The following is a 26,423-nucleotide window of genomic DNA, read 5'->3' on the forward strand; positions in this document are numbered from 1 at the left end:
CCCCCAAACCCAGATCCCCACCAGGAGCTGCCGAGGGACTGGGCAGCCCCAGGACACCCCCAGACCACGGTGGCAGAGGGGACAGAGAGGGGCTGTGACCAGCAGAGCCACCCCAGCCAGCCATGGGGCGTCCCTTGCGTGCCACCAACCTCCGAGGGGGGTTTCCCCCATCCCACAAGGTCCCGGGGCTGGAGGCACCTGGAAACGGGGCCACGGTCACCCCCCAGCTGGATGTCCCCCCTCGCAGGGGTCAGGGCTGTGCCCAGCTCCCTCCCCAAGGACACAAACAACTCAAAGGTCTCTGGGAGCAGTGCCCAGGCGTTACTCACACGCAACCACAGGGAAAGCCGTGAGGATTTTCCAGCAAATCCACACGGAGCCAGACCCCAGGGGAGCTGAGGGTCCAAGGAGCAGGGGTCCACTCAGAGACCCCCCCCCCCCCAGGTGTGCAGGAGGAGCAGCCAGAATCCCCGTTACAATCACTTTATTCACGGTTATTACGTCCTTCTGGTGTTGTGGAAATATATAAAATAGAAAAAGCACAAATCTCCCTTCGCTCTTTCATCACCTCCCCCCCCAAAAAAAAAGGATATTCTGCTATAAAATACAAAATAAGTTAGAAATAAATAATCGGGTTGCATAAATAAGTCTTTGAGCATAAGAGGGTTTGGAGTGGGATATGGACACCTGGGCACGGACTCACCCCAGCCCATCGGGGGTCTCCTGGGTGGGAAGGATCCACCTGCTCAATAAATTCTGGATTTAAATAAGAGAAGAGACAGGGGGAAAAGTTATTGTGGGGAAGGATTCACAACTGGAGATGCTGGGGCTGAGCTGGGAGGCAGAGCCAGGTCTGGAGTCACTTGGTGCCACAGGATGTGGATTTTGAGATGCTGGAGGTGGAGACCCCATGGCTGAGCTCAGTGGTGGATCCAGGCCTGGAATGGAGTCCTTAGGTGCCACAGGAACTGGATTTTGGGATGCGGATGCCGGAGACCTCACGTCTGAGCTCAGTGGTGGATCCAGGTCTGGCATGGGATCACTTGGTGCCACAGGATGTGGATTTTGGGACGCTGGAGCTGCCAGCAGTCGGGATGGCTTTGCCCCACCGGGTGCCACATCCCAGCTGGAGCTGTCATCAGGCACAGTGGCACCTGGTGACCAGCATGTCCTCGAAGAGGCTGGACACCAGCCTGCCCTCGCTGTCCAGGTGCATCAGCACCATGGGGTCGTACCCTGCGGGGACACAGCAGGGCGGGGGGGCGGCCTTGGACAGGGAGTGCACCCGGGATTTGATCTGGGCGTGCATGCTGGCCGGCTTGTAGTTGTGGGGGCAGGAGCCCTCGCAGAACCTCATGTGGTAGCTGTTGGGGGCGATGACCCAGTCCGACCAGCCGATGTCGTGGAAGGAAACCTTCAGCGACTTCAGGCAGCACCTCCCGTCGCTCCTCCCGCACTCCTCCTCCAGCCCCCGAGCTCTCCTGGCTGCCCGAGCTGGATTCTCCTGGGTTTCCACCTCCAGCACCGGCGTTTCCCCCCAGGACGTGACCAGGGCTGCCGAGACGTTGGCGGTGAAATCCAGCTCCAGGCGCAGCGTGGCCTCGGGCCCGGCCACCCAGGACTGGACGGCTCCTGTCAGCTCCAGGCTTTGGGAATCCCGGTCCAACTCCTGGCTGTGCAGGAGCTGGGGGGTCCCCTCAGCCCCCTGCAGGGTGTAGATGGTGACCCGAGGTGGCACCGAGGCGCCGGGCAGGGACAGAGGCTGCTTGAAGAGTTTGAGCTCCGCCTGCACCACGCGGAGCTGCCGGTGGAAATCGGCGGTGCGGGACAGCAGGAGGTGGTAGCGGTGGGGACCGCGGGGCTCCTCCCGGTGTCCCTGGGCGTCCCGGTGTCCCTCGGGGATGTCCAGCCAGTGCGACACTGCGGGGACAGAGAGGACAGCTGATGTAAGAGCCAGCAATTCCTCATCAGCCTAAGTCTGGGATCAGCCAAGCCTTTCCTCCCAGGGAATCACCCACACACTGAGGGATGCCGGAAATTCTTTGCAGTGCTCGTCCTCACAGCCACCATCTGCAGGGACCCTCAGGCTGCAGGGTCTCAGTTTTCCTGAGGTGTCCCAGGACCCATTGGAGCACCTCCGATTGTCCCCTCCCGGCCCAAGCAGCAGGAGGGGAAGTACTTAAATTATTTAAATTACTTAAAATATTTCATTTAAATGTTAATATCAATTAATTTGATTATTTAACCCCCCTCAGATGCAGATAAACCCCCAAACTGGAGCTCAAGGTTGGGATGGAGGGGTGGCACCTCCCTCCCCCCTTCTGCTCACCCCCAAATCCCTCGAGCCCCCCAAACTGCCGCTGATCAAAGCTTTCCTCCCAACCCCCCTGATTATTGTTTAGTGTGTAGTTTTAAGCAAAAGGGCTCCAGCGGTGGCTCCTCCCCACTTCCAGGGCAGAGGAAGGAACGGGATAAGGATGAGCGCGGCCACCGTGCTGCATGCCCGGTCATGTCCCCAGGCAGCGAGGTGACACTCCCGAGTGGGGACACCCGGGACAAACGCGTGTCCCGGGGTGAGGGATGAGAGCCGGGGGATGACACCGAGCCACGGCCACTTACAGGTGGGGGTCAGGCGGTGCAGCCTCCGGCTCCTGGATTCCTCCTCTTCCTCCCCCTCCCGGCTCCGGTTCCTCGCCAGCTCCGCCACTTTCTGCTGGTAGAGCCGCTGCGCTCTCTGGATGCTCTCCTGGTCCAGCTGGCGCCGCAGGACGGGAGGAGCCGGCATCCCCAGCCGCTCCAGGATCTCCTTTTTGACGGCTTCCAGCTGCAGCCTGTCGCGGTCCCACGAGTGGGGCCGGGAATCGGCGGCCGAGAGGAGCAGCAGGAGCTGCAGGCAGGTGAGGGCGGCGCCGGCGCCCGTCGCTCTCCTCAGCATCCCGCAGGAAAGCGGCGGCTCTCAAGGCGCAGGATTTGTTCCCAATTCTTTGTGCAAAGAAAGGCTGGACGTGCTGCTGCTGCTGCTGCGGGCGGTGCTGCCAGGGGGAATGAATGAAGAGGACCAGACCTGACTTTATAGGAGCGAACTTTGCCCGCCCTCCCCGGAGAGTGACGCCGGAGAGAGGTCCCGGCAGGAATCCCTCCTCTCCGCCTGGGATTTCCACCGGGAGCTCTGGCGGTGCCGGAGCAGGGTGATGTTTAAGCTGCTTCGCAGCTGCGGAGGTAGAAAAAATAGGGAATATTCCTTTTCAGACGCAAACATTTTCCCTTTTACCTCCCGTTTTCCCTAGGGATCGGGCGGCTCGGGGAACCCCCCTCACCTGCAGCGCCCGGCGGTGATGGAGAGGGGATGATGATGATGAAGATGAAGATGTGCGAGGCGGGAGCGCTGCAGGCAGCATTCCAAGCACGGATCTCCCCTCCTGGCATCCTCAGCCACCTCCCCTGCCCTCCACCCCGCGGGGTCGGGTCGCTGTTATCACTCCCTGATCCGACCCTTTCCCCAAAATCCCGGCGGGGCAGGGATGGGGCGAGGAGGCGGCAGCTCCAGCGGGAGCGTGTCCCGGAGCCGGGGGGAAGGATGATGTGCACCGGACCTTGTCCCACCGGACAGGTGCGGCCGAGGGATGTGTTCATCCCCAGCCTGGATCTTTCTGAGGCAACCGCGGCCGGGGTTACGTCATCCCAAACGGTGGCAGCCGGGATGGAGCCGGTGGCACGGCGGGTGGCACGGGTCCAGCGGGGCCACGTGTGTCGGGATAAGCCGTGCCAGACCACAGCCGCGCTGGGCAGGAGGAAATTCAAAGTGGGAACGAGCCCCGGGGGGTCAGCAAAGCACTCCCGGCTTTCTCCTCAGGGATGTTTGGACCAAAAATAATTAAAAAAAAAAAAAAAAAAAAAAAAAAAAAAAAAAAAAAAAAAAAAAAAAAGTGAGCAGAGGGATGAGAAGCTCCCGGTCGCTTGAGGTAACTGGCAGATCGGCCCCCGGGGCAGGCGAGGCCGTTCCCAAAATGTCCTGAAGCTGATCCAAGCGCCTGGTTTTCGGCTGTGCTGCCGCCAGGGATGAACGTGCGCTAATCCCCGTGATTTACGGCTCTTCATCCCCCCTCCCTGCTCCTCCTCGGGACTCGGCTCCAGCCTTGCCCCGGATTTTTCTCACCCGGTTTCTCAAGGGGTTGCCTGAGGCAAAGCAGAGATCGAGGGTTTCACCCTAAAACACGGGGAAGGGGAAGTTTGTCAGGATGAGCGGGGTCATGTGGAGGGGATGGCCCGGGCCTGGCCCCGCTGCCCTGCTCTGGATTTGTCCCTGCGGCCGGATGGGTGAGGAGGAGCAGAAGTCCCCCCAGATCCCCATTTACTGCTTTTCCCTTCCCCAGAGCATCCACCTTGGAATGAAATCCCACGTGTGGCTCACGGGGAAAACTCGGGTTTATCTCTGGGGGTTTCATCCCACGTGGCTTTGGGTGCCACGAGTGGGACATTTCCCACCCCTCCAGCAGCTGGGCAGGGATGAACTCCCCTCCTGTGCAGTACCTTCCCACAGGGAATTCCCACAGCCCCAAACCAGCTGTGATCCTTTCTCCCAGGGATTTTATCAGATCCCCCCAAAAATCCAGGGAAGAAAGGAGAGGGAGAGAAAGGAGAGAACCACCACAGCATTCCTTCCCCTCCTGACATCTCCGTGTCCACATCAGGCACCAGCCCCCTCCACCACTCCCAGGGTGCCAAATGTGCTGATCCAGAGGCCAAACGGAGCCTTTGGCATGTCCGGGTGTAGGAAGAGGCCCCCGACCTCTTGACATTGAGCAAGACCCGGCAGAAACCCCGAAATCCCGAAGTTCTGCTTTTGCAATGGATTTTCTGCCCGTGGGTGGGAGCCCCGTGTCCAGGAGTGACGCACTCCGAGAGCATCAAAGTTTGCCGGAGCCGGATGTTTTTTCCCCCCACCAAAAAGGCGCCAGCAGTGGAAGCTGGAGATTTACAGCCCAGGAAGGGCCGTAAAACAGGGATTTTGGGAGCTCTGGTCTGATCCTGAGTGAGTGATGATGAAATGTCCCAGAGTGTCCTCACCAGCCTTGCAAGAGGGGGATTGTGCAACTCGTGCATCCCACGTTTCCTCAGCTCTTCCTGGCCACATTCAGTGGTGGAAGGTCAGGTTAATCCGGTGCCTCCTCCCAGCAGGGTGAAGGCTCCTCTCCAGTTAATCCATCCCATGGCATGGATCTGGAGCAGGGATGCCCAGGGGATTGCTGATCCCAGGGAAAGAGGGGCTGGGGAGGTGGAGGATCGAGCTCTGGGAAGCCCAGGAAAAGCTCAGACTGTGCACTGCTGAGCCTGGAAAGGTGTGGAAGCGTCCAAGGCCAGCCTGGATGGGGTTTGGAGCACTCTGGGACAGTGGAAGGTGTCCCAGCCCACGGCAGGGATGGAACAGGATGGGCTTTAAGGTCCCTTCCAACAAAACCATTCCATAATTCCAAACAAATAATGTTTTTCCTTTCTCCAGATGCCGGGGAGCATGGTAAGGACACAGAGCAGGGGGCTCCAGAGGGCTTCAATTCCCCAAAATGCAGGAACTTCCTTGTAGCTGCCCGAGCTGGCAGAACCTTTGGGGTTAGTTTTTTTGGGTTTTTTTTTGCAGAGTTCCTTATCACAACTGGCAAGAGGGGAAGTTCTGCCTTCCAGATTTCAGGGCTGTCAGTTCCTCACAGCTGTCGAGCAAAGTATCCCCCCCCAAAAAAAAGTCCCCAGAGACCCCTGGGAATTGGTGGCATCACCCTGGGCCCAAGAGAGTGGAGGATCAGGTTCTTCCCACATCCCACAGGACCTCAGTTCTCCCCAAAACCACGCAGGCTGAGCAAGCTGGATGCTGCAGGGAGGATATTCCCTGGGGGAAAAAAAAATGCCATTCATGCTTTCCCATGGTGTTTTTTCCAACCGAAGGATAAGGAGGGAAGAGCAGCACGTGAAGCTCCAAGCAGCCCTCGGGGGAAGTTGGAGCTGGAGGCTCCAGGAATTATTGGGGGATGAGAAATCCCCCAGCGAGGCAGAATCCTGGGTGAGGTTTTGCCCCATTCCCGTCTCGTTTCAGGCCTGCAAAGGGGCACGGAGGGATGGGAGGCAGGGCTCAGCCTCTGCTGCCAGCGTGGGATGTTTGGGAAGCTGCATCCCGTGTTTTCCCAGCGCCGGCCGCTGTCACCGTGAATCGGCAGAGTGGACGCTGCTCTGACCTTTGGATGTTTTTAAATCAAAGACAACCAGGACGGGTCAGGCAAGCCAAAAAACAACAACAAAAAAAAGCAGCTTTTGCCCCGTCACAGCAGGAATCACATTTTTCTCCCTTTGCTGCGAGTTTACGGCATCTCCCAAAAATGAGACTTCTGCTCCACTTGGACAAAGACATTCCTGCGCCCGCGGTCAATGATTAACTGGGATTCCCAGCCCCCCCTCAGCCCGGGAAGTGCAGGAAATGCCTCTGGTCCCACCACCAAAAATGGAAATCTGCCTTGGGAAGACCTCTGCTCGCCCCACAGTCACCTTCCTCCCGCCACCGGGATGTTCTCTCTGCTTCCCGAGGGGCGTCTTTCCTGTGGGCAGGCATTGCCAGGTAGGGGCTGTGCTCTGCTGAGGAGGATTTTCAGACTACAGACATTAAGTAGAATCCCTTGAGAGCATCGTGGAGCTGGCTTTCCTCATCCTTGTGGGTTCCTTCCAGCTCAGGATGAGGATATTCAGGGGACAAGGTCAGCCTGAGCAGGATTGGTGTGATGGTTGTTGAGAAGCAGCTTTAAAAAGCGGCTTTACCACGGTGGGAGCATCTTCCTGTTCAATCTTGCCCTTCCAAAGTGCCAAAACTGCCCTTTCCCTCCATTTTTGGGTCAGATCCAGGAGGTATTCCCAGGCCAAGGCTTTTGGGAGCACTGTGATCCCTTGGGATGGTGGTGCTGAGCCCAGGCGTGAAGCTCAAGGCTCCAAGGGAGCCAGATCAGCTCTAAATCCTTCCTCCAAAAACCTTTCCAAAGCTGAGCAGGGGGAAAAAAAAACGGATGGAAGGAACCAAATCCAACCTGGGCACATCCCAGAGCAGCATCTCTTTTACCAAGGAAACCCTTTAGGACACAATAAAAGGGAAGGACAACCTAGAAGGTTCCTTAAAACTGCAGGATTTTAAGTGTGGACGCTTTAAATGATGGGAAAAGGAGACGAAGGAAACCAAACCCAACCTGGACACATCCCAGAACTGCAGATCAAGAAAGATGCTACAAGAGAAAGACCTCAAACCCCAAAACCTCCTTGAAACCGTAGGATTTTAAGAGCCTGGATGACTTTTGAAGCCCAAAGCACAATTTCGGACGAGGAACGAGGACGGAATCCGCTGGAGAGCTGGGGGGAAGTCGCTGTCAGCCCGACCTCTGGGAGAAATAAATGTATTTATTTGCCAACCCGGACACGGACGAGGCTCCACGTGCCCATCAGGAGGGAATTAGTCACTGGAGCGTGACTCGGGAAAAGGGTTGTGTACACAGGGCACGGAGCATCCCCGGCAGCGGGAAGCAGCTGGAGAGAAGCAGCACGGGGAGAGGGATTTTTCCCCTCAGGCTGGAGGAGCCGTGGTGCCGGCTGGGAAGCGGCCAAGAAAATCCCATCCCGCAGCAGAGAACATCCATCTGCATCTCCCGGATCCGGGCAGGGAGGGGAAAGCCGCGGTGAGGAGCTTTGGGATGGGGAATTATTCAGCCCAGAGCGTGAGGAGCTCATCCCGGGAATTCTGTGCCGTGCTGGGAGCGGGTCCATCCCCAGAAACCCCATCCCAGGAGGGGAGAGGCGGCGGATCCTGCCCTGGGACGTGCCCACACACGCCTCACCCAGCCAGGGCAGGAAATTCCAGCCCGTGAGCAGCCGCAGCTGCGAGGTTTTTGGGGTGGGAGCTCTGGGGAACCCTCCCGCAGCACCTTCGCTGGAGCTCGGCTTTGATTTCAAGCTGGGAAAACAGGGAGAGAGAGCGAGCGGCCTGCCAGATGGACGCTGCCCAAAAATCCCACCTCGTTTAGGAAGGGCTTGGAAAGCGGGAGGAGCTGGGGAGGAGGAAAGAATGGCAGCGGAGAAGAAGGGAGGATTAAAATCTTTGAGGGGCCAGTCCACCAAAGGGATTTTCTCCATCAACCTCAGCGTCTCCACCAAGGAATCCAAGAGGGAATGCTCCATGAGGAGCCTCCTCAGCACGGGAAAAAACCCCTTTGGATCTGTCCCCCCGCCAACGGAAGGTTGTGTTTGTAGAATGACCTCAGGGGCACATGACTTACCCGAGGCATGACATCAGCCCGGGAACACCGGCGCAGGAAAAGCTTCTCACCTTATAAAGGGAATTAACAGGGGAGTGAAGTCACCGGGGCTTGGCTCAGGCCGCTCCCAGGAGCTCAAATCCCGGCTCACCTGGGAGGGAGATCCCGAATTTCCCGGTGCCTGGAGGGTGCTGGTGGGTGGAATAAAAGCTCCATCTCCGAGAAAAGGCTGGAGAGCTCAGCAGGATCACCATGGCAGCTCAGGAAGGAAAAAAAAAAAAAATTAAAAAAAAATAAAAAAAGAGAAATCCTAGAATTAGGGCATAAAAAAGACAGAGAAAAAGCAGAGATTCCAGAGGAACAGTGAGGTTTTCACTTGCTCCAGACAAAAACCCACCTGGAGCAGGGGCATGGACCACGCTGTGACCTCCCTGAGCCCCATCTTCAGGGTACCCCCGCTTTGGTTTGGCTTTTAATTACCTCGGTAATTTAATTTTTAATTACCTCAGTAACCAATCCAACTCCACCCTGCCCACCCTGGATCCCGCGGAGCTGCTGGCTCGGGGGTGACACCAACACCCAACACGGGCTTGCGCCGCTGTCCCTTTCCCGGTGACATCCCCCGTCCTGCCACCTCTGCCACACCAGGGAAGTGGGGGACCAGGAGAAGCCCCCAGGACCCCGCTGGAGCTGTGGAGGGTCTGTAGCCTCCAGCTGTGCTGGATCGAGCTGGAATCACGCAGTGACCCACTCTTGGAGCTGTCCAGGTGTCCCGCATCCAGCTGGAGCTGTCCAGTCGTTGCAGCCTCTGGCTGTCCTGGGTCACTCCGGATCCGTGCAGGGCTCACACTCTCCCGATTTCCCGGATCAAGCTGGAGCTGTTGGAGCCTCCCCGTGTCCCGGCTCGGCCGGAGCAGAGGAGGGCTGGCACCCTGGGCTGTCCCCGGGGTGACACCGAGCACCATCTGGTGGCACCAGCCCTCCCAGTTCGCTCCCAGTCAGGACCAGCGGCAGCAGGAGCAAGGAGGGAGAAGCCTTAAAGCTGCCAGCACAGAGTTTCCAGCCCTGGAAGGGGGTAAAGGTGTGGATGTGGCACTTGGGGACACGATTTAGCGCTGGGGGGGAACAGGTTCGGACCAACCGCCACCTTTAAAACCAACGAGGGCGACAGCGGGAGTCAGAGTTAAACTCTTTTATTTCCTTTGAAACAGGGGTTTAAATCCTCAGTTTTACAAAGTTCCAGTCTGGCAGTACAAGCTGGGAGCGCAGTCGCTGGTCCCCGACCCCACAGCCCCTCGGGGGATTTGGGGATTGTTGGGATTTACAAGGCACTGCAAGAACACACGGAGACAACAAGGAGCCCCAAAGGGTCGGGGATTGGTGCTCCAAGAGGTCCTGGACAAGCACGAGGTGACACCTGAGATGCCCACGGGGACACTGGTGGTTTCACAAGGGACACACAGGGCTGGGAAAGGGTTTGGACAGACACCTCGCCCCAAGGGGAGGCGGCAAAACCCTCAGGGATTGGGGCAAACCCAACCAAGAGCGAGGATGGGACAGAAAATTGTGTTGCTCCCTCTGGCAGGTGCCTGTGTGTGTGTCAGGGAGCTCAGTGCAGTCTCTGAGGAGCACCCACGGATAATAACGGGGATTTCCCATCAATTCAGGGGGTTTCTAGCCCAAATTCTTCCCCACCCACAAACCCATCCCCATCACCACCATCCTGCCTCCCAAAACGTGAGCCCAGCACGGGACAAGGCACTCCCTGATCAGCGAAGTAAACATTTCGTGATTTAACAGGCTGGTGCAATCGGGGGGGGAAAAAAAACAAACCCCGAAGGTGGATTTTGAAGCGCCACGGAGTTTTTTTTCCCTAAAGGGCAGTGAAAAAGTTTCATTTCCCATCTTCAATTCCTATCGGTGGGGAGGCATTTCCTTCCCTGCTTCGTCTCAAAAATAAGTCTGAGCAAGAAGCAGGTCCCAGGTTTCAACGAATACCTCGAGGAATTAACGCCCTCAGCTCTGGAAATTCGGCAGAAAATCCCTTTCCGCCCATAAGACACTCATCAGACAGGAATACAAGGGGGTTTTTTATGAAAAAAGTGCACTTTATACTGCAAAAAAATTAGGGATTCTGGTGCAAAAATAACAAATCCATCTAGATCAAGATGAGCATTTATGGTATCAACAAGGGTTTGGGTTTTTTTTCTCGTCCGAGTCAATAAAAAGAGCCTTTGCAACTCTGAAATTCCTACGGTTAAAATAAAATTAAATCATTCAAATATTATTGGATAAAGTATTAAAGTAAGTGAGAGGAGATAAGAGGGAGGGAGTTACTTTGGGAAAGGATCTGTACAAATTCATCGCTGGCAATTTCACCTGCGCCGCGGGGGTGAAATCTGGAAATCAGAATGAAAACAAAAAAGCCCCACAGAAAATACTTTTTATACCTAAAGACCCTGATTTTCAGTCAGATTTCGGACACCACCACTCCCCCCCTGCAGCAGCTCCGTGTCTGAGCCTTGGCTGGAGTGAGAAATCCAGGAGAAATTTAAAAAGTTCAGGAGTCACAAGGAATTAAACCACAACCAGACCGTCATCGCTGCTGCGATGGGAGCAGGGATTCACCAAATTCCCCCCTTTTCCCAGGGTTTTCCCAGTTTTGGTTTGAGGAAGCTCCTCCTCCCTCCTGCAATTCCTAAAAAAATTCCTAAAAAAACCCCTCACCCATCAGGGCAAGGAATCAGAGAATCCCAGGATGGTTTGGGTTGGAAGGGACCTTAAAGATCCCCCAGTTCCAACTCCACTCAGGATTATTTGAGCATCAGAAGAAACTTGATTTTTAAACTTCTTTTTAGACCTTTCCTTACCAAAACCAACGACACTGGGAGCCTGTGCTCCTGGGAATCTCCTGGGTTTTTATTCCAGTGGAATAATCCCCTTTTTTTTTGCCAGGTGCTGAGGCACTGGAAGGTTCAACACTTCCTGTCTGGGGTTGGATGTTGCACCCACACCTGGCCCCGCGTGGAGTTCAGACACCCAAACCCCTTTTCCTGCAGGATCTCCCCCAACACAAACCCCGTGGAGGTGACAATTCCCACATCCCCTGGCTCCAAGGAATGTTTGGGCATCACCATCCCCAGCGGCTCCCATCGATCCCAAATTTATCCCAAAGCAGAGCAACTTTTTTTTTAGGGTTTTTTGATGTCTCCAAACCCTGCAGGCCCCTCCTGGAATAACCCTGGGAGCTCAGCAGTTCCTTGGCTGCAGTCTCAAGCACAACTCCACACCTCAAACCCTCTTCCTGACCTTTTTCCCATCCTTTCCCACCCTCTCCCACTGTTTGGGAGGTCGGGGGATGCTCCAGGGGAAGGTGAGCTGCCCTGCAGGAGCTGACAGGCTCTGATGTTCTCTCCCCCAAAAAATTCCAAGCTCTTTTCAGCCCCACCCCAGAACCCCTCAGGCTGGGAGGGGATCCCTGAGGATCATCCCAGGAATCCTCGAGGCCAAGAGGGTTCCAAGCTCTTTTTTCCTGGGGGTTACAAAGCAGATTTCTGAGTTTAACTCACCCCCTGACAGCAGCAAATCACCAAACTGAGATTTTTCTGAGCCCCTGGAGCTCCTCAAAACCCTCTGCAGCACTCTGGGGTTGGAACAATCCCATTTTCATCCCAAACACTCCCCAACTCGTGGGCCAGACCCTGCTCCAGGCAGGCAAACGGCATCAGACCCAAATCCAGCAGAACTTCCCTAATCCTCTCTTCCACACCCAAAAAATCCTCAGCCCCTTTTTCCCCCCTCCCAAACCTTTATCCCCAGAGACAATTTTGCAGTCGCAGCACCCTAAAATTTCACCTTTTTCCACTTTTTTAACATTTCCCCCCACGGGAATGAACACTCCACTTGAATTTCCTATGCTTTTAACTCACTAGTACAAAGTTTTTGGGGTGGGCAACGGGTCTCCCAGTCAGTGCAAATTAGCAAATCCTGTTAATTTGACGATGTGGAAAGCAAATGGGGATTTAGCAAAACATCAGCTTTTTGAAGCTCTGCATCAAATGTCCTCCTATGTCTGCATGGATGTCCTATTCTCAAAGAAAACAGGGATCTGTAGGAAAAGCTTTGTGAATTGAAAAACAATTTAAAAAAAAAAGCTTTTTAAAAAAAACCCCTCAACCCCAAAGTACTTAATTTAGGTAATATTAAATAAAATTAGTTTAATGCCATTTTTCCCCTCCCAAGCTGGGCTACAGGAAAATTTTCTCTACCACCAAGACACCCTTTATAAACACAACCTCAGGCTAAAAACCCCACCCCACAAAAAAGAAAAAAAAAAAACAAATAAATTATGTTTTTTCTAAGGAACTGATCACCCAGTGGAGCTTCCCAAAAACAGACGGGGAGGAGGGAAAGCACAGCTCAAAGGTTACCCCTCCAAAAAATGGGATTTTTTGAATGCTGACACACCCAAGGCTGAGCACTGCAGCCCCCAAACTCCAGCAGGCACGGAACTGGCTGCGGATTTTCCCCCTGGAACAGCAGAGAGCAGCCAGGGAAAGGAATATTTTTAGGTGCTGAACAGGATTTAAAAAACCTCCCCTGCGTGGGAGGACGCCCTGCCCACGGAACTGCTGCTGTCTGTGCTCCCTGCTGGTGGATCCTGAGCCTCCAGCCTCATCCAGGGGGGATTTCTGAGGCTCCAGAGGGTGCAGAGACAGGGATGGACAGGGAATGTCTTCCCTGGAGATGCTGATGCCCACCCGGGTGTGTGGAGCCTTTCCCATCCCTGCTGAGATCCCATACTTGGAATTTTGGTGTGGCCTCACCAAATCTTGTTGGCTTTTCCCACCTCCCATTTCATCCACGGCCACGTTACAGGTGGATGCAGCAGCTTTCCTGGGGATTGCTCCATCACCAAACCCCTCCCCGTGGGATTTTCCTCTTCCCCAAGTTTAGCAGCTACGAAAACACCCAGGACAAAACAAACCAACAAAACTTCTCACCAGCAAAGGAATATTCCTATGAGGATAAGGAGCTCAACTAATCACAAAAAAAAAAAAAAAAAAAAAACAACCAACAAAACTGTGTCAAAGCACGAAGATTCCAACAAAAAAAAATATTAAATAGAATAAATTACTAATCAGGAAATCTGACAAGTGCTACCTCGGATTCGATGGGAACGACAGTAATTTCGCCTGAAGGCAAATTCCTCCGAGCAAGGAAGGGCTGGAGAGTGAACAGAGAAGGAATTTCCTTGGGTCTATCCAAAAAAAAAAACCAACCCAAAATCTTCCTGCTCAGGTGCCCTCGGCAGAGTCCTTGCAGCTGCAAAGTCGTTGTCCCATCTCAAGGGTTTACAAGGAGTGGTTTTTGTCACCAGATTTCTCCTGGCAAGCTCAGGGCAAGCTCTCACTGAGAGTTACTATAGCAGTCAGCACCAGAGAAAGTCAAATCACGGGGGGTTTAAAACCTCTAAAATGTTGGGTTTTGTATATTTGTACCTGTCTGTAAAAGCATCTGCTCAAATCACTTCTTCATTCAAACGGCCTCTCCACGAATTCCCAATTTTGTGTCTGCTCCAACTTCAGCTGGGTTTTTTGGTTTTGTTTTTTTTCCTGGGATCTCAAAATTTGGCAGCAAATCTCCACAGAGGACCAAGCATCACCCACCTGCTGAGATCCTGCACGTAAACCCTTCCCCAGAAAAAGAATTCCTGGGGAAAGTTGCCACAAGCAGCTTTTCGCACCCTCCCATTGGGAGGGGGGACACCAAAAAAAGAGCCCGGAATCCTCACTCCAGGCAGAATTCCTGAATTTTCAAATCATTCCCTCTGCTTCCCAGGAGGTGGGATTGGGTGGAAGATCTGACATTTGATTTTGCAGGGTGTCTTTCCACCTTGCATTTTTATGCCTCCCACTCCCGTCGAGGCAAAATTGGGATCTCAGTTAAAAATCATTCCTCCTAACCTGCAGCAAGAGGGAAAATTTACAGCTGAGGGGAGTTGTAAATTACTCAACCTTCACCTTAAAAAACAGCACCGAGCACCAGGAGCCCAGGATAAGGATTTCCTGTGGGGAAAGTGGCTCTCAGCAAACCTCTTCACCCACCTCTGACTGGTTTTAGACACACTTGGACTGAGGTGTTTGGTACACGAGGTCCATGCTTGACTCCAGGGAGGGAGGTGGCCAAAAGTGAGGCAGGAAAAAGAGATTTGGAAAGATTCAGGAGTCAGGCTCCAAAAAAAAAAAAAAACCAACAAGAAAAATCCAGCTGGATTTGGGTTCCAAAAGGAACCCCAAGCACATCCCTTCTACTGCAGCTACAGAGAATCCCCCTCCCATGGATATCTGGAGGATGTGGAGTGAGGAAATCAGTGCCTAAAAGCATTTTCCGTTCCAGCAAAGCAATTCCGGGCTCCTCGTGGCCACCAAACTCTTGCTTTCCAAGGCAAATCCCACACCATCCCAGCTCCAGCTGTCCTTCCACGTTATCACCTGGAATTTGGGTCAAGAGAGGGGGAGAACAAACCCAAAACCAACTGAAAACAGAAGCTCCAGGTCAAAAATTAGCCACGAGAGGATTGGGAGAGCAGTTCCCTGCACCTGAAGGTGAGTCCAGGTGAGGAACCATTTCCTGGAAGCTCCCAGCTTCAGGAATCAGGAGCTGCAGGTAGCTCAGAGAAGAGATTTTTGAATCCTTTGTTGCTCCGGCTGAAACTCACAGATCTGACAAAAAAAAAAGTCAATTTCTAAAAGCGGAATTGGCAGAATTTTCCTTTTTTTTTTTTTTTTTTTTGTTTTCTTCTTTTGAAGTCTCCAGTTCTGGGTCCTGAACTGGGTTTTTTTCGTTTGTTTTTTGTGGGTTAGTTTTTTCTTTCCCCCAATACTTCGGCGGCAGGGAAAAAAAAAATCTGGAAGTGCAATACTAGGAGAGCTCCTGGGCAGGCTCAGTGTTCATGCTGACAGTTGATTTTGTCTTCGGAATGCTCCAAAACCTCCAGCATTTCCTCTATGATGGCCTGCAGGGCCCGGCCCAGCTGTTCTGCAGAGTAAGGTTTCCCCAGAGGAGGCACGTGGACAAATGCTGACCTCCCACGGCTCTGGTACAAGGAGGTGTAGTAGGTGAAGTCACACAGGTACCTGGAGAACAAAAAAACAGGGATTATTCAGCAAAAAAGAACAAAAATAAAGGATAAAACCAGATAAAATGAGCTCTAAGCTCCCATCATTCAGCATGGCAGGATTTAGGGGAAGGATGTGGAATTTAAGGCAGGAATTGTGAGCCTGGGGTTGTTCTGATTAAATTTAGGACAAAAAAAATATGAAGTTTTTTTTTTTTTTTTGTCCCCTGACCACTGAAAACCAGGTGGGCACAGCCAGCCCTGAGAAGTGAAAGGTGTGGGAGGCTTGGGATGTCACGTGGAGGTGGCACTGGGGGACACGTGGTGGCCTCGGGAATGGTTGGACTCCATGACCTGCGAGGGTTTTTCCAGCTCCAGTGGCTCCATGGGAAGTGTGTGGATGGCAGGGGTCTCAATCCTGCGTGCAGGAGCACAAAGGGAACAGGAGTGACACGGTCACAGGAGGTTTGTGGCCGTCCCTGGATCCCTGGAAGTGCCCAAGGCCAGCCTGGATGGGGTTTGGAGCAGCCTGGGATAGGGGAAGTGGGTGGGATGGGAATTAAGATCCTTCCAGCCCAAATCACTCTGGGATTCCCTGATCCCATGAAGAGGGTGACAGGATGGTGTTAACCAGGGCTCCAGTCCCTGAGGGGCTCCAGGAGAGCTGGAGAGGGATTTGGGGACAAAAACTGGAATTCTAGGACACAGGGAATGGCTCCCACTGTCAGAGGGCAGGGATGGATGGGACGGAATTCCTTCCTGGGAGGATTCCAGGCCAGGCTGGAAGGAGAAGCTCCAGGGAAACCTTGGAGCCACTTCCAGAGCCTCAAGGGGCTCCAGGAGAGCTGGAGAGGGATTTGGGGTGAGGGCTGGAGGGACAGGACACAGGGAATGGATTTAAACTGGAAAAGAGGAATCTGGGTGGGATATTGGGCTGTGAGGGTGGGGAGGGGCTGGGCTGGAATTCCCAGAGCAGCTGTGGCTGCTCCATCCCTGGAAGCCAGACACCGAACAGACAGAACACCGAGGCTCACCCCACCCCGAGACACAACCCAAAAACCCTTCAGGGAATCCTGGAACAGCTCCCAACTCCAGAAGCCATTCCAGGATCCCCCTGAGCCACTCCAGGATGCCCGTGGGGGGGTCACCTGCCAGCGTCCTTGGAGATGGTGACGGTGACATCCAGCCCCAGGGCCGAGACCCTCCTGCAGACGGCGTCCATGTCGATGATGGAGTCGATGCACTCGGGGCCGCCCTCCACGCAGCACTGGGAGCCCGGGCAGAAGCGACAGTTGTCCAGCCCCTTGTAGCCCACGTTGTGGCCACATTTCTCCAAGGTGACCGTGGTGGCCATGCCCGACACTCCCACGTGGACCACCAGCTGCCAGGAGAGGAGGGGGGAAAAACACAAAGGGGGACGGGGTTGGATTGTGGAAAATCCCGATTTCCGTGGGGTGCTTCCAGCCCTGGTATCTGCCCTGCCACTGCATTCCCTTGTCCAGCTAAGGTGATGAGAGTTAAGGATGTCTGATTGTTCAAAGATGCCTTGGGAAGGGTGAGGAACCCACCAGTCCCATCAAAGACCCCATGAGGATGACTCTGTGAGCGTACCTCCAATGGTTCTGTCAATTCCCTCTGGAATTCCTCCCTGGCACACCAACCAGACAGGTGGAAAATGACTTTTCCAGCATTGCATAGGAAATACCCAGGTTATTTAAATCTGATGCCTTGGCTAAAGCCACCCAGATGTTTGTTTTGGTTGGCTAACTGGCAAATTTGCACTTCTAAACTCCCAACTGCTTGTCCAGACTCCCAATCCAGCTCTCCTGGAGCCACTTCAGGGACTGGAAGCCTGGTGCCATCTTAACACTGCCTTGTCACTTGTGGGTTTGGGTTCTGGATGTGGCACCCAGTGGTGCTCAGTCCAAAGCTGGACTCGATGATCTTTGGTCATTTTCCAGCCTAAACGATTCTGTGGTTTGCTTTTGGGGTCCTCCCCACCCCAAACCCCCCTGGAATCCCACAGTTCTGTTCCCAGCGAACCACTGAGGTGTTACAGGGATTCTTCCACCAGTACCAGAGGGACAAACTCACATTTTTATCATGGGTTCAGCACAGAATTCTGCTCGTTTCACTCCCCCCCATGACCTAAATTGTGATTTAATCAGGGTAAAAAGGAGCCTTGGCACCCTCACAGCTGCAGGAGGAGCCCAGGTGGCACAGACAAACCACGAGCTGTCTAGACAGCCCTCTGCAGTGGCCCCTTCACACCCACTGCTCCTGGGAACTGTAAAATCCCACAGATTCACATGTTCTCACCACAAAAGAGGAAAAAAATCCAGCCAAGGGACTACCAGGCTGGAGGAATATATTAAAAAGGAGATTTCACACGGTGCCCATGGCAGACTCCGACCCTTTGCTGGGTGTTTTTGGTTTTCTTTTTCTCCTCCCTTTACTCACTCAAGGAATACATTAAAAAGGAGATTTCACACGGTGCCCACTGCAGATTCCAACCCTTTGCTGGTGTTTTTGGGGTTTTTTTTTTTCTTTTTCTCCTCCCTTTACTCACTCACTTGGGGACTGTGCTTCTTCCACAAGGCAGGAATGAGTCTCTGCACGGTCTGGTACTCGACAGGGACCTCGTAGACGTGCAGATCCACGTCATCCCTCAGCCCCAGCTTCTCCAGCTCCTAAAAGAACACCAGCAAAGCAAAACCAAGACAGTCAGACACGAGGTGAGCAGAAGGATTTACTCCTGGAAGGTTTAATGGCAGAGTGAGGGACTAATACCAGTTTACACCAGGTTGTGTAACCTCGTAAACAGCACCTGGAGTGGGTTTACAGCAACCACGGTGAAAAAAACAAAACAAAACAAAAGAAAAACCCATAATGGGAACAACAAAGGCATCTCCCCACCTGTGTGAAGAGTTTCACCCACAGAACCGTTTGTCTGGCTCTGATGTGTGTGTGTGACAAAGAAATCAACATTTAACTGACAATAGCTATCAGCAACACCCACGCTCCCAAGGAAACCTTGGGCTCTGTTATTTATAGAGGGAACAGAGTCACAATCCCTGAGTTCTTTCAAGGAGTGACAATGCAGGGAAGGTGGGACTGGGAGGATTTTATCCATGATCCAGGGCTGCTGGCCTGGTGAGGGATTTCACATTTATTTCCAGATAAAGAGCTCTCGGGGCTGGGGTGATTCAACTAACCCAGTAAATTATTTCTCCCCCTTTAACACAAAAACATCTCAAATATCTTGGCAATAAACGGAGCCAATTCCCTTCAAACCTTTTAAAACACAAAATGTCAGTTAAACACCTTGCAAAGGCTTTAAAATCAGAAGAAAGGGTGGGTTTTGTTTGGTTTTTTTGTTTTTTTTTTTTTTCTTTCCAGTATTTCTGACAGGAAAGCACTGGCTGATCCCAAAACTGGGAATTTCCCTTACACACAAGTTCTGGATGTTTCTCCCCAGTCCCACCAGTAAGGTTCCAGTTGGAGCTTTGCTCCTCTGGTACCTCTCAGAGCCATCAACCCCAAATCTGCCAGAACTCAAAGAAAACACCCACATGGTCTGAAGCCTCTGGAAGAAAAAAAAAAAAGGTTCTTAAACAAAACCATCAGCTGAGCCTAAACTTTGGAGCCAGGTAACACCAGGAAGCATTTTTTCCAGTGGGAGAAGAGACCTTGGGAATAGGAATTGAAGGAATTCCTGCAGTATCTAACCTGGATCAAGCTCTCCTCTTGTCACCAAACGTCCAGAATAGCTGTTCTTACTGATCTGAGGTAGGAACAGGTAAAAGCCATCAAACTATCAAAGGACATTTCAAAATATCCCTGAATTTATCTCTGTTCCAGGTCTGGATTGCGTGACCAGAGCCACGAGCTGCTCTTTGAAGCAATTCCCAGGCTTGATTTTCCCTCCTTGGAAAAGCTTCAGGCCAAGGAGTGTGCAATCAGCTGTTTTCACTCTCCAGCCTCGTATTCTCCCCAGGTTAAAAATTAAAAATTAAAGACACTTGAAAGGGAGAAGACAAGTTGAGGTTTGAGGCCTCTCCCATTTAAACGTGAGCGGCGTCCTGCCATCGTTTTTTCTGTGTTTTCATCAGAAAACCTCAGGTTTTTCCACTGAGGAAAAGAAAAAAAAAACCACCTTTCACACTTGCACGGCCAAACCACGGCGACGAACGAGATTTAAGACGACTAAAACACCCCAGAAAGGCCAAAGTGACACTTTTCACAGAGCAGCAGATATGAGCAATGATGATAAATCACCGGCTCCCAGGGCAAGGCTGATATTAAAGCCTGGCTGTATTGATTAGCGTCTGGCACACTCAGACATTCATTACCAGGGATGGATGTTGAGGGGATGGCTCGTCACCAGCTCCTTTTTGCACAAATCTGCCTTCAAAACCTTCCCCCTGCTTCACCTGGAGCCTCGGGAGAGTAAAGGAGTTTACAGATGAGAGTGTCTGAACACAAATGAGAGTGTCCAAACACAAATAAGAGACTCCAAACACAAATAAGAGTCTCCAAACACCCAGCCAGCCTCTTTAGCAGGAGGATAAACAACTCTTTAGCAGTGTTAATACTAATAAAAAGTGATGCTCCTGAAGATGCAGGATTTGGGAGGAAACAGCTCCAAGGGATGGATTTGACGCTGGGAAAAAAACAGAATTCTCCCCACAATCCTCCAGCCACTTAAACCTTAACTTTACCAAGCCACCACTTCTCTTTTAACCAACCATAATGAAGATGTTTGTAACTTTTTCCCCCCCCTCCTTCCCCAAACAACTTCTCCCCCCTCCCCAGCCCCGTCCACCTGACAAACAGAGCGCACTGAACATGTGTGACCGATTCCCTGACCCCTCCACAATGCTGCTCTTTGTCAGCCTCTAATATCCTTATCAGGTCTGTCTAGACACCCTGACAGCAATTGTCCTTCCTAATGTCAGAATGCACCCTGACCTCTCTCCTCCTCCTCCTCCTCCTCAGCCAGAAGCATTTTTTTGGGGAGGGGATGAAGGAGCCCAGCAGCTTTAAGGTCCACAGGTCACACCTGTGCCCACACCTAAGTCACGGCAGGAAGGGCAGAAAAACACTCTAGGAAAAGCTCATTTTAGTGATTTCTTCTTGGAAATCCCTCCCCAGCACAAGCTGCACTCACAAAAAAAAATAATAATCCCGAACTGAAACATTGAAATGATGTAAAACTCAAAACGGCAAACCCAAATTAACGCGGAGTGTTTTTTGCTTAAAATAAAGCAGAAAGGAGTTTCTCTTCCCGCTGGTTTTCTAGGAAAGCTCTCTCCCCCCGTGAGTGAAAACCCCAAACATTTCATCAGGGGTTCTTTTTTGGGTGAAATCTCGAAACTTTTCATTTCAAGGCATTATTAGATTGCTGCTGCTGTTTAAGGTGCCCATGTGTAAAAATCAGTCAGCTTGCAAAACCAGACAGAAATCCGCTGCACTTCCAGGGAAAACTCACATCGTGCCCGTGTTCTGTGGGAGAACCCAAACAAAACCCAGGGAGGGGAAAGAAAAAAAAACCAAAAAGGAAGCAAATTTTATCCTCGGGGATGCAGCACAAGAAAAGACGTAATAAACCAGAACTAGCTCGGCCCTAGGAGCTAGGAGGGATTTACAAAGATTGTTTAATTGATTTTTTCCTTCTATTAAAATGCAGATCACACCGTCTGGGATTCGGGGGAACTCAGACACGCCTTTGTGTCCACTCCGCTCCGTGAAGTCCCCCGTCTGAAACTCGCACAATGCCCACCTCGCCCGGGCTCAAAGACATGCTGTTCCTTTTTTGTCTGGGCCTCTGGGGGCTGAGACAGGGGAAGGGAAGGCAAATCCTCCCCGCTGCCTCCGAGCTGATGTTTTCAGTCACAATAATCCGCCGGCGATGGAACGGGACCTGGAGCCTCCAACGCGGCCCGGTCTGTGCTCAAAACATCCCAGTTCTGAGTTTATCCGCTCAAAACATCCCAGTTCTGAGTTTTACCCACTCAAAACATCCCAGTTCTGAGTTTATCCGCTCAAAACATCCCAGTTCTGAGTTTATCCACTCAAAACATCCCAACTCTTTTATCCACTCAAAACATCCCAGTTCTGAGTTTTACCCACTCAACACATACCCTACTCTGAGATTAATCCGCTCAAAACATCCCAATTCCTGAGTTTTACCCACTCAAAACACCCAAACACCCCCAACTCTGAGTTTATCCACTCAAAACACTCCAATTCTGAGATTCACCCACTCAAAACACCCCAACTCTGAGATTTACCCACTCAAAACATCCCACCTCTGTTTTATCCATTCAGAACACCTCAATCCTGAGTTTAACTTGCTCAAAACATCCCAAATCTGTTTTACCCACTCAAAACACCCTCCAAGCCCCAAAGAATGGATTTCAAATGGAGGGGATGACTTCATCCATCAGCCACACAGCTGAGCAGCCACCAGTGCCTCGAGCTGCTCCTCTAGGTTTGTTTGGGTGGGTTTTTTTAAGCAACATCACAACACCCACCATTCCTCCTGCTCCAAAAACACCCTTTTGTCTGTCTCCTCTAAAATAAAACAACATTTACAACAGCTGACACTACACCAGCAAGAGCAAACCAAATCACTGAGCCTCACTTCTGATTTTTTAAAGAATGTCCTGTATCTTTCCCCCCCCATCCAAAACCTGCATATTCCTCCAAACCGACCCAAACTTAAATATATCTATTCCCAAAAAGCTCTTAGAGGCAAAGGTTTTGTGTCCTCTCCTACCAGCCAACACATCAGGCAGCTGGACATTAGTTGGCTGCAATTGATTAGAGTTTGTGATTTAATTTAAAAGCATCTGAAAGAAGATATTAATCTCAGAGCTCTGAAGGGAAGAGAGAGAGACGTGGTGGGGGAGAAAAATAGATTTAATTCCCTGGGCAACTGAACTAAAAGGTACGATGGAATTCCCAGTGGCTTTGCCACGAACCCCACCCAGAAGTGACAAAGAAGGGAGAGGTGGGATAATGTGGCAGCACCATCCCTATAAAAAATGTTTTTACAGCAAAAAAACTCCCTTAATTCCATCGAGAAAAGCTTAATTCCTTCTTCTTGCCTCATCTTTGGGATGTCAGCCTGACAGAGATGAACTCCTGGGCACAGGGTGGGGATTTTGGGGTGTCTGTGCATGGCCAGGAGTCAGACTGGATGATTCCCTTCCAGGACATTCCAGGAATTTAGGAATTCCAGGCAGACACAGAGCTGCCAAGTGGCACAAACTTGATTTTTCTGAGCAGGAAAAGCATTTTCCCAGGAACTCTCCTGTCCCAAGCAGAGAAGGAGTGACCCAGGGGGAGAAAAGAGGCAGCACTGCCTCGGAATCAGATTTCCTGACGCTCCAGACAACTCCACCAGCTGTGAGCCTCCTCTCAGGGGTGAGAGGAGGTTTAAAGGTGAACCAACTGGCCCAGCTTCAAGCCAGAACTGAGAGAAAAACATCCACATTCCTCTGGGCAGGTTTGTTTGTTTTGAATCCTCCGGGGCAGAGGAAGATTCCGAGCTCCCTTGCCCCACTTAAAACCACCCAAAGCTGGGAATTCCTTACTTGCCTCGGCCACATTAACTCAATCTCATTAAACTCCACCAGCTAAGGGATTGTTTCCTGAGCAGGGAATCAAACATTATCCAGTTGACCATCTGGATATCCGCAGCCAGCTCCGTTAACAAACTGGGAGGAAGCTGTAAGTGACAAAAAAGATTTGAAACCCCAGATTTGTCGGGATCTGTCCTCTATTTTGGCTTCCTGAGAGGAAAATTCAGGTTTTTTTTTTTTTACCTGAACTGCAATCCAGCTGGCGTTCACAGCGTGCTCTCCAAACGGCCCAAACCCTGCAAGAGAAGAAAAATTCACAGATTTGATTCAACTTGAAGCTGCAAAGAGGTTTGGGCTTTCCTGGCTTAGTTCTGAAAAAAACCCACCCCATTTCTACCACTCAATCCTTATTTCTTTACATCTGAGTATCAAACAAGACACCTGCACTAAAATATTTCAACTGCAGCCTTGAACAGTGAAGGGAAATAACAACTTGCTTGAAAAGAAACTTATTTTTTTGGTTTTTTTTTTGTTTTCTTGGGGAGAAGAATTTTCCTTCCTGCCCAGGTTAGAAAAACTTGTTATCACCAGCTAACTTGCCCGATGTCACGGAATTAGAATCATGATTGGATTTTCTATTCCTGATTGCTTCAGCCCACAGCAGATGCTTCCACCAGCCTGCCTCAAATGTTCCTTCTCCGCTCCAGGGTCTTCTCCAAGATCTTCGTTAGCATTAATTACACCTCACAAGGAAATAAACAGAGCTGTTGACAACCCACCCACACCACGGCAAAGGCCACCAAGGCTTTATCAAAAAAAAAACCAAACCCCTCCTTCAGCACCTCTAAATTCCTAATGAATAACTTTGCAGTTAACTGGTAATCCATAACATCTCTCTCCTTTTTTTTTTTTTCCCTGAGCAAGCACACAAAGGTTGGGCAATTTATCTGGGCGTAACGTCGATATGCTTTAATTTAAAACGTCAGCGTTGCCCTCCGAGCCCCGTGCAATTAGGAGAGATAAATTCTGCCCAGCCCCTCTGAAAGGGACCACAAATATCAGATGACACCTTAATGGAAACGTTGGATTTGCCCTCCCCAGCCGGGCTGAGGTGATGCTGCCCAGGAGGAATTTCCCCAAGCGTGGGCTCTCGTCAGCGCCCGTGGATCTCAACCCGGCGCTCGCCAAAATAAATATTCCCACAAAAATCAAAAAAAACCAAAAACCTCGGGGGTGTTTTCCTGCCAGCAGAACTGCAGGGGGTGTGAGACAGACTGTGACAGGGGGAACGAGGCAAATTAATGCCTTCCCAGCTGTTTCTGCAAGTCCCACACGGCTCTCCGGGAGCAAACGCTGAGACCTGCTAAGTTTAAATCCTAAATAAAGCGTGATAATCCCACAAAAGAAAAACGAAATCCCGTGTTTTAACAGCTCAGGCTGAAATTCTACAGGTGCCCCCAGGCACGGGGCAGGATTCCCTCGCCCCAAATCCCAAAGCAAAGTGGCACAAACGCAACTGGGGGGGGGGGGTAATCTCTGCTCTGACTCATCCCCTGCCCAGATCCCTGGTGTTATCCCTTCCAGGGAACATCAGGAACTTTGTGGGCAGCATCCGACCCCACGGAGGAGAAGCACATCCACCACGGGGCCCTCCAAGGCTCATTAGCAGTAAACCAGCTGCAGGGGATCGTGACGGGATTATCTCCTTAACGAGTTCTAAAAAAGAAATGGTGCACAAATAACGCTGATCCTCGGAACCCACCGGGAACACGGCACCGGCCCCGGTTTTGCACGGAGTAATTCGGCCTGACACCGGTGACATTATCAAACAGGGGCACAGCTGACAAGGCAAACCGCTGCATTTTGCAAGCAGGCTTCCCTCGGTTAAAAAAAAAAAAGAAAAAGAAAAAGGAAAAAAGGGGGGGGGGGGAAAAAGAGCGTGGAGGAGCCTCGCGAGCAGCAGAACGTTTCCTGACGCAAGTTTTCTGTTTAGTCACCGCCGCTCCGCGCTGGATTTGGGGTTGGGGAAAGGCAGGATTTGCCACCTGCTCCTTGGCTCCCCACAACTGTTCCCTGGAAAAAGCACTTTTTTTTTCCCCCCCCTTCCCGTAGCCAGCGCAGCCCCCGCTATTCAAACGGCCTCAACTTCAGCTGCTCGGGGACACGGAGGGGGGAGTGTAAAACCTGAATAGTTTCGGCGAGTTCCCCATTTGTCACAGGACGGCCTCACCCACAAATCACCCCGAGCAGCCTTTGTACCCCGGGAAGGGGCTGACAACGCCGGGGGCCTCTGCTTGCCTCTGCTCATTCTTCTGCTGCTTCTCGGGGCTGCTTTGGGGAGCAGCTCCCACACCTCGGCTCCTCAGGGCGGGGTGGTCAGTGGTTATTTCCCCCCCTCCCTGCGCCCCGAATTGGTTTTCCTGCTCACTGTGAGGCTCGATCCCCTTCCTTTGGTGGCCTTTGGGATGGGAAAAGGGGAGCCAGGTGTGCGCTGGATGGACAAGCCCCCCACCGCTGTGATCCCTCCCCAGCTCTGACAGCCCTGAGGCACAGCAGCGCAGCCCCAAAGCCCCCCCAGAGCCGGCCCTTCAGCCCATTTGTCACCCCACACAGGGGACAGCCCCCCAAAAACAGCCCCCCGAGGGGACAGAGCCGCTGCCCATCCCCTCAGGCACGCTCTGATGGGGAGAGCAGAATCCCTCCCCTCCTCATCTCAGGGAAGTGTTTCCCCTCACGATCTCGGGGTCCCCAAAATTACCCCGCTCCCCTAGATTCCTCACCACAGAGAAAAGGGCACCCTGCAAGCCCCCCATCACCTCGGGGAGGGGTGTTACACCTACCCGCGGCCCCTCCAGGCTCCCCAAACCTGCTTTCCCCTCACGGCAGAGCAGGGGTCACCCACAGACACCCCCAGACCCCCCCTCCCCTCACCTCGGGGTCCCCCAAACCGCCCCCCTCCAATCCCCCCTCAGCCTCCCTCACCTCGTCCCCCTCCCACCCTCATCTCCCCTCTCACCGCCGCCCCCCAAAGCCGCCCCGTACCCGTCACCACCACCGCCCGCCGCGGCTTCTCCATCGCGGCTCCGTCCCGTCCGTCCCGTCCCGTCCCGCCGCCGCCGCCGCCCCGCACTGAGCGCGGCCCCGCCCCGCGCCGCCCGCCCCGCCCCGCGCCGCCCGGGCCCGCCGCTTCCGCCGCCGCGGCGGAAGTCCCGTAGCGGGACGGGCCTGGAGCCCTTTCACCCGTTACCGAGCACCGGGAGCCTCCTTGCGCCGCGCAGCACGCGAGGGGTTCCCGCTCGCCCGCCTCAGCGCGGGATTCGGAGGGGGAGGGTGGGTCGGTTGAACAAAGCGCTCACCTTGAGCCTCCCCGGGGGTTTCCTGGCTGGCTGTGGGGGAGCACGAAGCGGGGCCGCGGTACCGGGAGGTTCGGAGCGCGTC

General features: G+C 52.7%; 2 protein-coding genes across 6 annotated transcripts; both read right to left on the minus strand.

Annotated features, from left to right (window-relative positions):
• Positions 1-467: 467 nt before the first annotated feature.
• GDF15 (growth differentiation factor 15) lies at positions 468-11,965 on the minus strand. 2 transcript variants are annotated; one of them, XM_066205750.1, is made up of 4 exons: positions 8,428-11,965; positions 8,298-8,347; positions 2,620-3,032; positions 468-1,920 (listed from the first exon to the last, which is right to left on the minus strand). In XM_066205750.1, the coding sequence occupies exons 3-4, from the start codon at positions 2,933-2,935 to the stop codon at positions 1,139-1,141; spliced, it is 1,098 nt and encodes a 365-aa protein (XP_066061847.1). In that variant the 5' UTR covers positions 2,936-3,032; positions 8,298-8,347; positions 8,428-11,965; the 3' UTR covers positions 468-1,138. The 2 variants fall into 2 exon arrangements, with proteins under 2 accessions (XP_066061847.1, XP_066061848.1); XM_066205751.1 differs by lacking the exons at positions 8,298-8,347; positions 8,428-11,965 and having other exon boundaries at positions 2,620-3,298.
• Positions 11,966-12,478: 513 nt separating this feature from the next.
• On the minus strand, positions 12,479-26,414 carry PGPEP1 (pyroglutamyl-peptidase I). 4 transcript variants are annotated; one of them, XM_066205772.1, is made up of 5 exons: positions 26,342-26,414; positions 23,229-23,281; positions 17,970-18,086; positions 16,545-16,777; positions 12,479-15,415 (listed from the first exon to the last, which is right to left on the minus strand). In XM_066205772.1, the coding sequence occupies exons 4-5, from the start codon at positions 16,748-16,750 to the stop codon at positions 15,223-15,225; spliced, it is 399 nt and encodes a 132-aa protein (XP_066061869.1). In that variant the 5' UTR covers positions 16,751-16,777; positions 17,970-18,086; positions 23,229-23,281; positions 26,342-26,414; the 3' UTR covers positions 12,479-15,222. The 4 variants fall into 4 exon arrangements, with proteins under 4 accessions (XP_066061869.1, XP_066061867.1, XP_066061868.1 ...); XM_066205770.1 differs by lacking the exon at positions 26,342-26,414 and adding an exon at positions 26,028-26,102; XM_066205771.1 differs by lacking the exon at positions 26,342-26,414 and adding an exon at positions 23,002-23,131 and having other exon boundaries at positions 23,229-24,044.
• Between the last annotated feature and the right edge of the window lie 9 nt (positions 26,415-26,423).

This window comes from Chamaea fasciata, unplaced genomic scaffold (assembly GCF_029207755.1).
Source record: "Chamaea fasciata isolate MVZ Bird 193981 ecotype frontalis unplaced genomic scaffold, bChaFas1.0.hap1 SCAF_28, whole genome shotgun sequence".
NCBI classification, from domain to species: Eukaryota; Metazoa; Chordata; class Aves; order Passeriformes; family Sylviidae; genus Chamaea; species Chamaea fasciata.

What these genes read in the sequence shown, in the direction of transcription:
- GDF15 (XM_066205750.1), bottom strand. Translation starts at nt 2,935, where the DNA reads ATGCTGAGGAGAGCGACGGGCGCCGGCGCCGCCCTCACCTGCCTGCAG. An exon ending in GCACCGCCTGACCCCCACCT is followed by an intron (nt 1,921 to 2,619) that starts GTAAGTGGCCGT and finishes CTGTCCCCGCAG; the next exon opens with TGTCGCACTGGCTGGACATC.
- PGPEP1 (XM_066205770.1), bottom strand. Translation starts at nt 26,061, where the DNA reads ATGGAGAAGCCGCGGCGGGCGGTGGTGGTGACGG. An exon ending in GCGGGCGGTGGTGGTGACGG is followed by an intron (nt 23,282 to 26,027) that starts GTACGGGGCGGC and finishes CTTCTCTTGCAG; the next exon opens with GGTTTGGGCCGTTTGGAGAG. An exon ending in GGAAGAAGCACAGTCCCCAA is followed by an intron (nt 16,778 to 17,969) that starts GTGAGTGAGTAA and finishes CTCTCCTGGCAG; the next exon opens with CTGGTGGTCCACGTGGGAGT.